This window comes from Balaenoptera borealis, assembly GCF_965194805.1.
Source record: "Balaenoptera borealis genome assembly, chromosome: 1".
NCBI lineage: Eukaryota > Metazoa > Chordata > Mammalia > Artiodactyla > Balaenopteridae > Balaenoptera > Balaenoptera borealis.
In genome coordinates, this window is record NC_138860.1 from 151,074,806 (window position 1) to 151,088,615 (window position 13,810).

Consider the following 13,810-nt stretch of genomic DNA (forward strand, 5'->3'; position numbering starts at 1 on the left):
AAGTGGAAAGAAATACATGTGGTAGATTAAATTTTCCAAAAATGGTCCCAACAAGAGGTAGAGTTCATGGCCCCTATCCTTGAAACTCTGTGACTGTCCCTAACCAATAAACATAGCAGAAGTGACTATGTGTGACTTCTGGTGTCATGGAAATGCCACAAATTTCTACCTTGTTTTCTTGGAGCCCAACCACCACACTGTGAGAAAGGCCAAGCAGCTGGAAAGAGAACTATATGGAGGAGCACCTAGGCCCCCAGCTCAACTTCCCAGGCATGTGAGTGAGCCACCTTGAAAGTGGATCCTTTGGGTCCCCCATCTCAACACATACACCCCTGCCCCTGCAATCAAGCCACCACAGGTGGCACTGCATGAAACAGAAATAAGTCATGAGGCCTAACCAAACTGCAGATTTGTGAGCAAAATACATGACTGCTGCTATTTTAAGACACTTAGTTTAGGTTGGTTTGTTATATAGCAATATGTTACTGATACAGTACATTATATTATCTAAGAAAACCACCACTTCTACTTCTGGTATAATTTAAAATAAACTTAAATATCCAGTTTTAAGATAAGTAAGTACTAGGGATGTGATGTGCAACATGATACATATAATGAACACTGCTGTGTGTTATATATGAAAGTGGTTAAGGGAGTAAATCCTAAGAGTTCTCATCACAAGGACAAAATTTTTTTTTCTATTTCTTTGATTTTGTATTTATATGACATAATGGATGTTCACTAAACCTACTGTGATAATCATTTCACGATGCAGTAAGTCAAATCATTATACACTTTAAACTTACACAGTCTACTTACAAAGTCTATTATGTCTCAGTAAAACTGGAAGAAAACATAAACTTAAATATCTGACAATATTCTCAATTAATAATGCATGCTATCTACAGGGTATTTTAAGTCAGGGTTTATTATTTTTGTTACTGCTGTGGTTTATCTTTTAAGGCAGAGTCAAATCTAGACAAACCCACACTATTAAATGCCTTACTACCAATCCATTCCCATCATGAACTTCAGGAATTTTGTTCTCTTATTTTAAAAGGCGTATTACACTCATCCCCCCTCCCCCCATCTTTCTTTTTAAAACTTTTTATTGTTTTTGTTTTGTAAGTAAACCGCAAGTTGCCTTTTATCAGGGTCAGCCAAAGCTAAATCTCAAGTACTACTAAACCAGAGATCCAACTGATTTCAATTTGAATTATGTTAATTAAACAAAGAAAGGGTCTAATGCTACTTCCCACTTAGATTATAACATATGTTTATCTGGTTATAAGTCCCTCATTCCTTAACACAATGGCTATTCTCTCTTCTTCGAACAAACAAGCATGACTGAGATCTGGAAATATGATAGTAACAAAAACATCAGTACAACATAATTTGACAAGACTTTTGACCAGAATTATAGACTTCGGTATTTTAAAACCATGCCTACCGGGCTTCCCTGGTGGCGCAGTGGTTGAGAGTCTGCCTGCTAATGCAGGGGACACGGGTTCGGGCCCTGGTCTGGGAAGATCCCACATGCCGCGGAGCAGCTGGGCCCGTAGGCCACAACTACTGAGCCTGCGCGTCTGGAGCCTGTGCCCCGCGGCGGAAGGGGCCGCGATAGTGAGAGGCCCGCGCACGGCGATGAAGAGCGGTCCCCGCACCGCGATGAAGAGTGGCCCCCGCTTGCCGCAACTGGAGAAGGCCCTCGCACGAACTGAAGACCCAACACAGCCAAAAATAAATAAATAAATAAAGTAGCTATAAAATTAAAAAAAAAAAAAAAGTACTAACCATGTGCCACAAACTCAGGAATGACAACAGAACCACAGTGGTAGGGAGTTGATTTAAAAAAAAAAAAAAAAAAAACCATGCCTACCAATAAGATACATGAAATATATTCCTATCTTTCTAATAAGGCAATGTAGTCTAATGAAAGCTCTCTTAATTATGGACCTATACATGTACTTATTACATGAAATAAAAAATAAATATGCTATGGTGATGAAAGAAAATTTCTAATTCAAGTTTGACGAGATTCAACAAACGGGACTGGGACAACTGGATAACCACATGCCAAAAAATGAACCTGGATCCATACCTCACACCACAAAGATTAACTCAAAGTGGACCATACATTAAATTAAATGTAAGAGCAAAAACTACAAAACTCTTGAAAGAAAATACAGGAATAAATCTTTGTTGTTTAGGATTAGGCAACGATTTCTCAGAAAAGCCACCAAAGGCAAAAGCAATAGAAGACTGATAAACTGGATTTCATCAAAATTTAAAATATGCATGCTTCTCAGGACACTATCAAGAAAGTAAAAAGACAACCCACAGACTTGAAGAAAAATCTGCAAGTCATATATCTGATATGGCTTGTATCCAGAATATATAAAATCACTCCTACAACTCAATAATAAGATTAAAAACCCCAACTAGAAAAATGGGCATGGCACTTCCCTGGCAGTCCAGTGGCTGGGACTTTGCCTTCCAGTGTGGGGGTGTGGGTGTGATCCCTGGTCGGGGAGTTGAGATCCCACGTGCCCTGAGGCTAGGAGGCCAAGGCATGAAGCAGAGGCAATGTTGTGACAAATTCAATGAAGACTTAAAAATAAATAAATAAATAAAATAAAATAAGGGCAAAGAATGTGAATAGACATTTCTCCAGAAGAAATGTAAATGAAAACCACTAGAATGGCTATAATCAAAAAGACAATCACAAATGCTGGTGAGGGTGTGGGGAAACAGAACCCTTACACAAGACGTAGAAGGTGGACCTGAGGGCGTGGGCAGGGGGAAGGGGAAGCTGGGACGAAGGGAGAGAGTGGCATGGACCTATATACACTACCAGACGTAAAACAGGTAGCTACTGGGAAGCAGCCACATAGCACAGGGAGATCAGCTCGGTGCTTTGTGACCACCTAGAGGGGTGGGATAGGGAGGGTGGGAGGGAGGGAGACGCAAGAGGGAGGGGATGTGGGGATATATGTATACGTATAGCTGATTCACTTAGTTATACAGCAGAAACTAACACAACACTGTAAAGCAATTATACTCCAATAAAGATGTTTAAAAAAAAAAGAACCCTTACACATTATGAGTGGAAATATTATGTGCAGCTGCTTTGAAAAGTAGTTTAGCAGTTTTTAAAAAAGTTAAACATAGAGTTATCATGTTACCCAGTAACTCCACTCCTAGGTATACACTTAAGAGAAATGAAAACATGCGTCCCCGCACAAAAACATCATATGCAAGTGTTCACAGCAGCATTATTCATAATGGTCAAAAAATGAAAACAACCCAAATGTTCATCAACTGATGAATGGATAAACAAAATGTGGTATATCATTCAAAGGAATATTATTCAGCAATAAAAAAGAATTAAGTCCTGATACATGCTACAACATGGATTAACCTTGAAAACATTATGCTAAGTGAAAGAAGCCAGTCACAAAATACCACATATTGTATGATCCTAAATATATGAAATGTCCAGAATAGGCAAGTCTAGAGACAGAAAATAGATTAGTAGTTGCCAGGGATTGGAGGAAAGGCAGGGGCAAGGGTAAGTGAGGGAAAGAGGTATAGGGAATGACTTCTTCATATGTATGGTGTTTCTTTTTGGGGTGATAAAAATGTGCTAAAATTATATTATGGTGATGGCTGCACAACTTTGTAAATATACTAAAAACCACTAAAGTATAAAGTTTAAATGAGTGAACTTCATGGTATGTAAATTATATATCAATAAACCTGGTTTAAAAAAATTCTCATGAGAAATTAATGAATACTGATATAAACAAAAAGTCTATGCAGAAAAACATTCTAGGGAGAGAACCTGGGATCCAAGGATAACTTAAACATACATTCTAGTTTAAAAGTATCTATGGTCAGACAACTCAGTTCTAAACCGATAATCTAGACTTGGGAAGTCCAGTTTAGAAGCCACTAGTCACATGTGGCTATTGAGCACCTGAATGTGGCTAATTCAAAGTGCAAAATACACCCAGGAGAGTGACGACTTAGTGCAGGGGGTGGGGGGGGCGGTGGTGGAGGGAGAGAGGGAGGGAGGGAGAGAAAATGAAGTATCTCATTAATGAATGAATTTTTATATTGATTACATGTTGAAATGGTATTATTTTGGATACGATGAGTTAAATAAAATACATTATTAAAATTAATTTCCTTTGCTTATGCAAGTTGTGACATCTGGTCATATCACCTAATCTTAATGAAGAAAACTGGTCAAGTCCCCAGCTGCAGGGGTCTCCCAGATTATCTTCACTCTGCTCCCTCCCCTCCTCACTTCCTCTGCAATTCCCCATGAGTGGAACACTGCTGTCTCTATCTATGGTACAAAGGAAGAATGAAGTCATCTGAGCTAACACAGCTTACCTGAAAATCCCAATAACCAAGTGGTGCCCTAACTTTGCTACACATCAGAATCAAGCTGGGAGTTGAAAAACCCCAATGCCCAGGTGACACACCACAGCAACTACAACAAGAATGCCTGGGAATGGGAGCCATGTGTCAGAATTGTTAAAAGATTCCCAGGTGATTCTAATGTGCAGCAAACTTTGGGAACCAATGCACTAATCATTTAGGCAGGTGGGAAGCTTTGGGGAATGAGAATTAAAATCAAAGACTCAAAAAACTGGAAGGAGCTTAAAATCCTACCTATAGCATGCTGCCTCTAAGAACCTAAAACTAAATCAACCCAAAACAAGAAAGGTATCAAATTAGCTACATTTTCTTTTTCTTTTTTTTTGGGCCACATCCCTTTGGGGTCTCAGATGACAATACATCTTCTAAAAGTAGCTGATTCCAAAGTCTTATTAACCTGCCAGGGCAGAATAATCTTCCAAAGTAACTAAAACAATTTATATTCCCATCAGTGTTAGATGGAAGTTCTCAAAATTTTACCAACATGCCATTCTGTGGCTTTAAAATTTATGTCCTAATAAAAAGTTTTTTTAAGTTAACAATTATTTAGGACTAATTATATGCTTGGTACTAAGAGCATTACAAACACTAATTCATTTAAGTTTCACACTATCAGCAAGAGTACAGATAATATTATTATTCCTATTATATAGGAGAAAACCAAAGCACAGGGAGGATAAATAAACTTGCTCAAGTGGTGGTACAAGGATTCAAACCCAGGCCATCTGGCTCCAGAGTCCATGCTCTTAAAAATGTAATGCTGCCTCTCACTATTATTTAAAAACTGTATATCTTAATCACAGATTGACTGATTATGCAAAGATTAATTCATAAGGATGATAAATTAAAATATCATACATATAGTGGAAATACTAAATCACACAACTATTAAAAATTATGTGTTAAAAAAATCATTCAAAATTCACAATTATTTATCAGGCCCCTACTTTGTGGCAGGTAACTGTTCTAGGCACTGAGGATACAGTGGTGTTATGGAGTGAATGTTTGTGGGCCCCCCACCCCAATTCAGACAATGAAGCCCTAACCCCAGTGTGACTGTATTTGGAGTAAAGGAAGTAAGTTAAGATTAAATAAGGTCCTAAGGGTGGGGTCCCAATCCAGTAAGTGTCCTTCTAAGAAGAGACACAAGAGAGCTCTCATTCATGCTCAATCTCAGTGTGTACCACCAAGGAAAGGTCCCGTAAGGACACAGTGAGAAGGTGGCTGTCTACAAGCCAGGAAGAAAGTCCTCACCAGAAACCAAATCAACAGGAACCTTGATCTTGGACTTCTAGCCTCCAAAACTGTGAGAAAATAAATTTCTGTTGTTAAAGCCACTCAGTCTGTGGTGTTTTGTTATGGCAGTGCAAGCATTCTAAGACAAAGTCCTCATGGAGATTATAGTCAGGTATAGACAGACAATAAACAGGATACCATGTAAATCTGGCTAATGATGCAAGACCATGAAGAAAAAGAAACTACTGGGAGGGTAGAGATTATTTTAGATAGAGTGGTCAGCAAGGTCTCTCCAAAGAGATTTCACGTGGGCAGAAATTTGAATAAAGTGAGGGTGTGAACCCTGGAAGTCTGGAAGAAATGCCTTCTAGGCAGAGGGGAAAGCAAATGCAAATCCCTGAAGCAGAAAAAACTTGGCCTGAGAAAAAGAAAACAGGCCGATGTTGTTAGAATGGTGTGATCAAGCAAGGTGAGGTGAGGGAGTAGTGACGGCTCAAATGACATGAAGTTATGGTTAAGTTCCATTCCAAGGGAGGTGGGAAACCAATAAGGGGATTTGAGCAGGCAAGTGACATGGTCTAATTTACACTTAAATTGTTTAAAAATACACAAAGAGTTCATACAGGATACATATATATAATTTGAGGGATGTATCTGTACATAAAAAGCCTTAACGATGAAATTCCTTCTGGAAAAAATTAAAAAGCCAAACTCCATTTACTTGATCCATGTTATCCATTCTGAAGGACCTTGAAATGCAGGTCTATTAAGCTGGGCTAAAACAGACAGGTAGCAGGTACTGACTTAACTGTAGAAATTTCTAGAAAGAAGTTCTAGTAACTTGAATTGTAACTCATTCCAAAGACAGAACATCAAAAATGTTCTTGTTGGGTGGCTAAATGGTGAGCTACTGAAAGAGGCTAGGCTGCCCTGTTTTACAACTATCTAAAGACCTGATTGATTTGTAGAGATGATCCAAATTGGCCTAAACACTATCAGCTCTTCTACTTCCTCAATCTTCTAGAGAAGGCACTGTTGAATCCCTAAAATACCTATCTACTCACACTGGGCTTAATGTAGTTTACTGGTTATCTGTATATAAGCTTCTGGGTAACTGTAGGTGGCCCCAACCCACCCATTTAATTTCACAATAAAGAAAACCTTACCCCTTTTGTGCCTCCAACCCTATACTCCCTTCTTAAGCTTTAGAATGTATTCTGATTCACAAAAATAGATGGAAGAATTTAGACACATACATAGGAAATCAGGCAGAGTGGTCAAAAATACCTAGAAAATGAACACAAGCCCTAAGTTCTGACACTTTAATACTGAATCTGGCCTCAAAAGAAAGTGATACTTCCCCTCACCCCTAAACTTACAAGCTGAATATCCATACTATCTAAGCACAAATGCATTTTTCTATACTATTGTGTCATTAACAATGCTAGGAAAATAGTGTCCATTATTAGGCAAACAAATATATGCAACTGAATAAGTAAAATAGGCCAAATAATTAAAAACTCAAACATCATTTCCAAAACTGGTTGCTGAATTGGCTGCCCACCTGCTTCTAGCCACTGGCTAGAAATACAGAGGTACAGTCAATGGAAAAAAAATTTTTTTAATACTTATTTTCAAACACTAAATTCTTGTTTCTCAAAATGTCATGCAATCAAGTACATATTTAGGTTGAACACACCAAAATTTTTCAGAAAAGCAGGCAATATCCATGAAATTGTTAACCAACCACAATAATCCAAAATATGTTTTTATTCCATGAATAAGGAACAGTAATTAAAGCAGTGGTTTATTAATGTATTGGGTTGGTCAAAAAGTGCCTTTGGTTTTTAAGTAAATATAAAAGACATTTTTCATTTTCACCAAGAACTTTATTGAACAACATATTCACCGTTTTTTTCCACTACCTTCTGCCATTTTTCAGGCAACTGCGTAATTCCATCTTCCCAAAACTTTTTATCTTTTTGAGCAAAGAACTGTTCCAGGTGCCTTTTACAGTCTTCCAGGGAATTGAAATTTTTTCCATTAAGAGAATTTTGGAAAGACCGAAATAAATGGAAATCCGCAGGTGCAATGTCTGGTGAATATGGCGGATCAATCAGAACTTCCCAGCCAAGCTGTAACAGTTTTTGCCTGGTCATCAAAGAAACAACATGCAGTCTTGCGTTATCCTGATGGAAGATTACGTGTTTTCTGTTGACTAATTCTGGACACTTTTCATCAAGTGCTGCTTTCAGTTGGTCTAATTGGGAGCAGTACTTGTTGGAATGAATCGTTTGGTTTTCCGGAAGGAGTTCATAATAGAGGACTCCCTTCCAATCCCACCATATACACAATATCACCTTCTCTGGATGAAGACTGGCCTTTGGTGTGGTTGGTGGTAGTTCATTTCGCTTGCCCCATGATCTCTGTACATTATTGTACAGTATCCACTTTTCATCGCCGGTCACAATTTGTTTTAAAAACAGAACGTTTTCATTACGTTTAAGTAGAGAATCGCATGCGGAAATATGGTCAAGAAGGTTTTCTTCGCTTAACTTATGTGGAACCCAAATGTCAACGCGATTAACATAACCAAGCTGGTGCAAGTGATTTTCACTGCTTGATTTGGACATTTTGAGTATGTCGGCTTTCTCCCACGTGGTATAACATTGAGTGTTCTCAATTAATGTCTCGATTTGATCGCTATCAACTTCAACTGGTCTACCCGACTGTGGAGCATCATCCAGCAAGAAATCTCTAGCACGAAACTTTGCAAACCACTTTTGACACACACATTTGATCAGTCACAGCACCTTCTCCATACACTGCACAGATCTTTTTTTGCATTTTGGCAGTGTTTTTACCTTTCTTGAAATAATAAAGCACAGTATGGTGAAAATGTTGCTTTTTTTCTTCCATCTTTAATATTAAAATGGCTACACAAAAATGCACCAATTTTGATGAGTCTTTTTTTAAATGCACGCTAATATGACAGCTGTTTCATCAATCTAACAAAATTGTTTTGAATGAAGTTAAAGACAATTAAGTGCTACTAGAGCCATCTTACGGAAAAAAATGAACGAAACTTTTGGCCAACCCAACAGTTCAGTACTAGAAAAAATATGTAAAAAACAATAAAAAAAAACACATCTCTATTGTACTCTTCATTATGGATGAAAAAAACAACTCTGCTAAAGTTTAAATTCCTTTTTTCCTAAGAAAAACTTTTTTGTGAAAGGTTTTGCAAAATATGTCCCTATTTCAAGCAGTGACAATGGAAAGGGTGAGTCATTCAAATGTGCTCCCCTCCTTCCCAGCCACCATCACAAATGACCTTATCAAAAACAAGCACAGGCTGGCAAGGTAACATCCAAACACAATGGTTTTTCAATAGTACCAGTAACGCCAAACTATAACTTAAATTTACTGTAGAAAGGTAATATATTTCAGAACTGAGTATTTTGGCTATTAGAGAAAAATGCCATATATTAAAATCCCATTAAATGAAAGTAATCAAAAATAAAATTTACTTACTTTAGCGATCTGCAGCAACACAATGCAGTGTTTAATTGATTCTACCATGCTCTATAAAAACAAAACACTGATTTTAGGATCTTCCCCCAAATGGCCATACAATGCTAAAACTTAAAATATAAAAGTCAGTTCAAATATACAGTGTTTAAGTCTATTCTACATAAAAAATACCCTCTCTGGATTTCCAGTGGGTTCTAACATGCTGATAGTGTCAAATGAAATTATCATTAGCAATTCTATGAATTGTTTGGAAATACCAAAAAATTGTTAATTTATACTGAATAACATCTAAAGGGTCTTTCAACAGTTCAAACATAAAGTGATGCGAATTTGATTAACTTCCAAATTCTTAGATCATCAGCAGGCAATCCCAATGTAAATTCCTAAAACGTCTATTCAAGACTTTCATGGAATTATGGAGAGTAAAGGATCCTATCAAAATATTGGTGAACCTGGAATACTACCATGTCTGTTTTTAAAATGCTTTTATCAAAATACAAATCTTATTAGAAACCCATTATATAATGTCAGAAGGCCAGTACATCAGAAAACTCAAATCACTATATATTTAATTATAAAAAAGAGAATATACATTGTGCATGGATGAAACCTTTTATCCAAGGGTCTCAAACAGACAAGACCAGAAACAGATAAAATGGCACACGAAGTCAATTCAATTAAAGGGATTATTCTAGTCACTTAAAGTCCTTTAAGATAGGAGATAATACAATTCTTAAACACTCTTGTAAAAATTCATAAAAATTAAAAACTCAATTGCTCTTATTAATAGTAGCAACTTAAAATAGAAACATTTTAAGGCACTTTCTAATGCAAAGCCAGAGTTTATCAAACATATAACTTACATTTGTTGTCTCTTTGAGAGTTTCAATTTTCTGTGAAAAATAATAAATTTAAACAGAAATTATCAGAAACACAAAGAGGTGTCATTGTTTTTTACTGGTTAGTCATTTAAAGAATTTTACCAAAATGTACTCATTACTCTAAATCAGTTCAGGCAGGTTGGGGAGTGCTTTTGGTTAAACTTTTTAATTTAAATCAAACATTTAAATAAAAAATTCAAACATTTTATGGATTATATCCTCAAATAAAATTCATGTGATTCAATTCAAGATTTGTAAGACTAATATAAAACATTCTTATCCCTTACCTGAAAACAATTTTTGTTTTTCCTATAGGATTCACTATGTGATTTTAAAATGCTTATTTTAGAATCACCTTAAATTTTGCAAAGTTGTTTAAAAAATGACATGAGACTGAATTCCAAAACTAAGAAGGTGAGCTAAACATGAGTTACTACTATTACCAAGTGTAAAAGACAAATGCAAGGCTATGGTTAACAGAAATGCAAAAAAATAAATGATGCTGCATCAGGAAATCTAGTCAAGGAGAAGAAAAATGTTAATTGAAAAAAAGAAAACAATATTCAAACTACAAAGTAGTTGTCAGAAACCCAAAGGGAGGAACTATAATTAAAGCAACATTCATTTTGTTCCCTCATGTGTGTCTTCTGGTTTATTTTGAAAATTTTGCTGGTTGCTTTATTAATATCTGAAGTGACCACATGTAAATTTAATAACTTTCAATCTTCAACATATGATACTTGAAGAGAAAGAACTTCTTCCTAAAGGTGGTACTTACAAAAAGGGTATCATAATAAAATTTTCTGTGTTACTCTTTTGTTCAATTATGAAACCATACCAGAAATTCACCAGAAAACTCCACTTGAAATCTATATGACATACTATCATAATAGGTCAACAGTACTATTATAGTAGTCAAAACACCGAGGTCCTTCTATTACTTCTCCAAAAGGCTCTTGGTTTCAAAAATTTTAAAGTCAAAATCATGATTATAGAAGTTACCTTTCTCTGTTCATCATCTTTGCAGTTTTGAAGTTTGTCATCAAAAAGCTACAGGATTAAGAAAAAAATGATTATAGCGTCAAGCCTGTACTACATAGTACACATTTACTAAGCAAAGAAAAGCAAACATATTTCTGCCAGGGATGGTTTATACATGCATTAAATGTATAATTAATGTTTACTAAAATACAAGATAACACACATTTCTTCAAGGCATTGTTATCAAGTCAGATTCTATTGAACTATTTTAAACAGTCAAGATCAATTACTCTGGTAGAATTACAAGGAAAAGAAAACATATGACTTTAAGAACTTAAAAATATCAGTTCAAACCTAAGTTTTTTCTGCCTTGTCATCCAAGTTTATCAACATTCCTTGTTCTTTCCAGGAGCTTTGCTTGTAATTAATTTTAAAGTGGGAGTTGAAGGAGAAAATTTTAATAATGATAAAGGAAGTAGAGAAGTTAAACTCTCCCAATCCCCCAACTCCCCCAAAATGAAAAATGGCCTTAGAAATCGAGCCACTTAAAATTTACCAGTTTCACACAACTTTTAAACAAAATATGAATCTAATCTTGTCTTATTTTCTTCTGATTATGTTTAGGTTAGCTTTAAAAACTACTGAAAAACCAGTAAGGGTTGTAAAGTAACATCAAGTAACTATTTTTACTCAAAATCCAGCTCAGTAACATTTACTACTTTATATAAATTCAATATATAATCGAATGCCATACCTTTAACTGTTCTATCAAGATTTGTAGGTAAGCATCAGCCTCTGTAAGTTTCTTATCAAAGTCTTGGACACTAGGAACAAATCCTGAATCCAAACCCTAGAGGGAAAAAAATTGCAATAAATCCCAGCAATGTCTAATAGTACAAAAGATACTTCACCCTTCATACATGACATCTCATTTTTCTAAATTAAAAATAGAACTTTTACATAAATAATAGGTCTATTTAAATTATCTAAATTCTCTAAGAATAGTGGTACATCAATCTCCTTCAAGAACTTCTAGCACTGTTCCCTGTTCATCAATTACATGTGCTGCTGTTCAAATTAGAATTTACCCTGCTTTTTCAGAATCATTTTCTTCTCTCCCAAAAGCCCCATAATGGGCTCCAAAGCAACAGTAATTTAGCTAAAGGAACATATACAAAACAACCTAGATTACCTCCTATTTCCCCCCTACTTTTTGTTCAGTTCAATCCTCCAATCCCTTAATCTCAAATTCATATTCCCACTATTTAGTTCTCCTGTTCCCTAAACTACCCCATTAGCTCTGATGTTTTCCTCCTCTTCCCTTATTTAAAAAAAAAAAGAAGAAAACTCAAAATTCTCACCTCATCTAACAGGGTCCTCCCTAAGTGAAAGTGACAACACTTCTGTCTTAAGTTCCCTACTCATTTTCACCCTTGGCATGAACACTACACTCTGGACACCTCGTAAATGTTTATTTATTTAGAGGGCCCACTTATTTCTCAGTTTAACAGTCCAGCATTTGCATGTCCTACTTTTTGTACGCTAAAAATTTTAAGTTCCAAGAGCACGGGATTCCTATGTTTTAACTTTATTCCAAAGAAAGCTTTGAGTTCTTAATCATCTTTATCTGAAAAATATATCAATCTTGAGTATAAAAGACAAAATAGTCTGAGATTGAACAAGGCTACCATCTTGCCATATCTGCATGCCCAGAAGTCATGGAGTTAAACAGGGAAATAAGGGTCGGGAACCACTAATGTCACAATCACAACCCAACCACAAAACTCTGTACTAAATGGGTGAAATATAGTGCTTCAACATACCATACTTGACTTTCAATTGTTTTCTCTCTCCTGCCTTTTGCCAAAACGGGCTGATCATTTCACATTCCCCATTTTAGTCAACTGAGGCCAGAGTTCATTTTATATTAAACCAACACCTCATCTTTGCCTAACACTTTATCATTATTAAAGCACTTTCACAGCCATGATCTCAAACATCAGATTGAGACAGTATAGCATTATGGAAAAAACAATGGGTTGGCCAACCTGGTTTCTAATTGCAGCTCAGCCACTAACAAGATATTGCGTCTGTCTAAACTATTTTCTTACCTGCCAAATACAGGCATCCTCCTCCTACTATTATTAGTGTGGCAGTTATGACCTCTACTAAAGACTATAATTACTAACACTGTCAATTACTACTAATACTATTGCTGTTCTTCCCAAACTAAAATTCAAATTCTTAATCAAAGCATTAAAAACCTAAGTCCACAATTAATCTTGTAATGCATTTTCTTTTTCAAATTCAAAGGCAAAAAACTGCCTTTTTTTTTTTTACATACATGTTGAGAAACTGCTTGAAATGAGTATTGAAAATCCCCTTTCCAATGAGAAACGTCATGTAAAAACAAAGTTTAAGAAAGAAAGATCATAATAAGCAATATATGTAAACTCCAGATATATTTATAAAATTGTAGTTAAACATCTTCATTCTTAAAGATAACCCCAAAGACATCCTTTTAGAAACATTTACTATGTAGAGTATGATAATAAAAGACATGGAAAAGAAAGGATAAATCCATCACATTCCAGAGATACCACAGTACTGTACTAAGAAAGTAGGGAGTGATTTCTTTTCAATGTTACTGTACCACAGGAAAATTGGAAGGACTGCTTGGATTTTCGTTTTGTTTTGTTTCACAGGGCAATATAACATAACTATCAATA

The 13,810-nt window shown here is 35.8% G+C and overlaps 1 protein-coding gene across 6 annotated transcripts in view; it reads right to left on the reverse strand.

Annotated features, from left to right (window-relative positions):
* Positions 1 to 13,810, reverse strand: part of OSBPL9 (oxysterol binding protein like 9) — a 181,529-nt gene that overhangs the window by 37,409 nt on the left and 130,310 nt on the right. For all 6 annotated transcript variants that reach the window (XM_082370743.1, XM_082370742.1, XM_082370741.1 and 3 more), the window contains 4 exons: positions 11,836 to 11,931; positions 11,103 to 11,150; positions 10,083 to 10,112; positions 9,220 to 9,270 (listed from right to left, as the gene is read on the reverse strand). In XM_082370743.1, the coding sequence (XP_082226869.1) occupies positions 9,220 to 9,270; positions 10,083 to 10,112; positions 11,103 to 11,150; positions 11,836 to 11,931 (225 nt within the window). The remainder of the gene's footprint in view (positions 1 to 9,219; positions 9,271 to 10,082; positions 10,113 to 11,102; positions 11,151 to 11,835; positions 11,932 to 13,810) is intronic.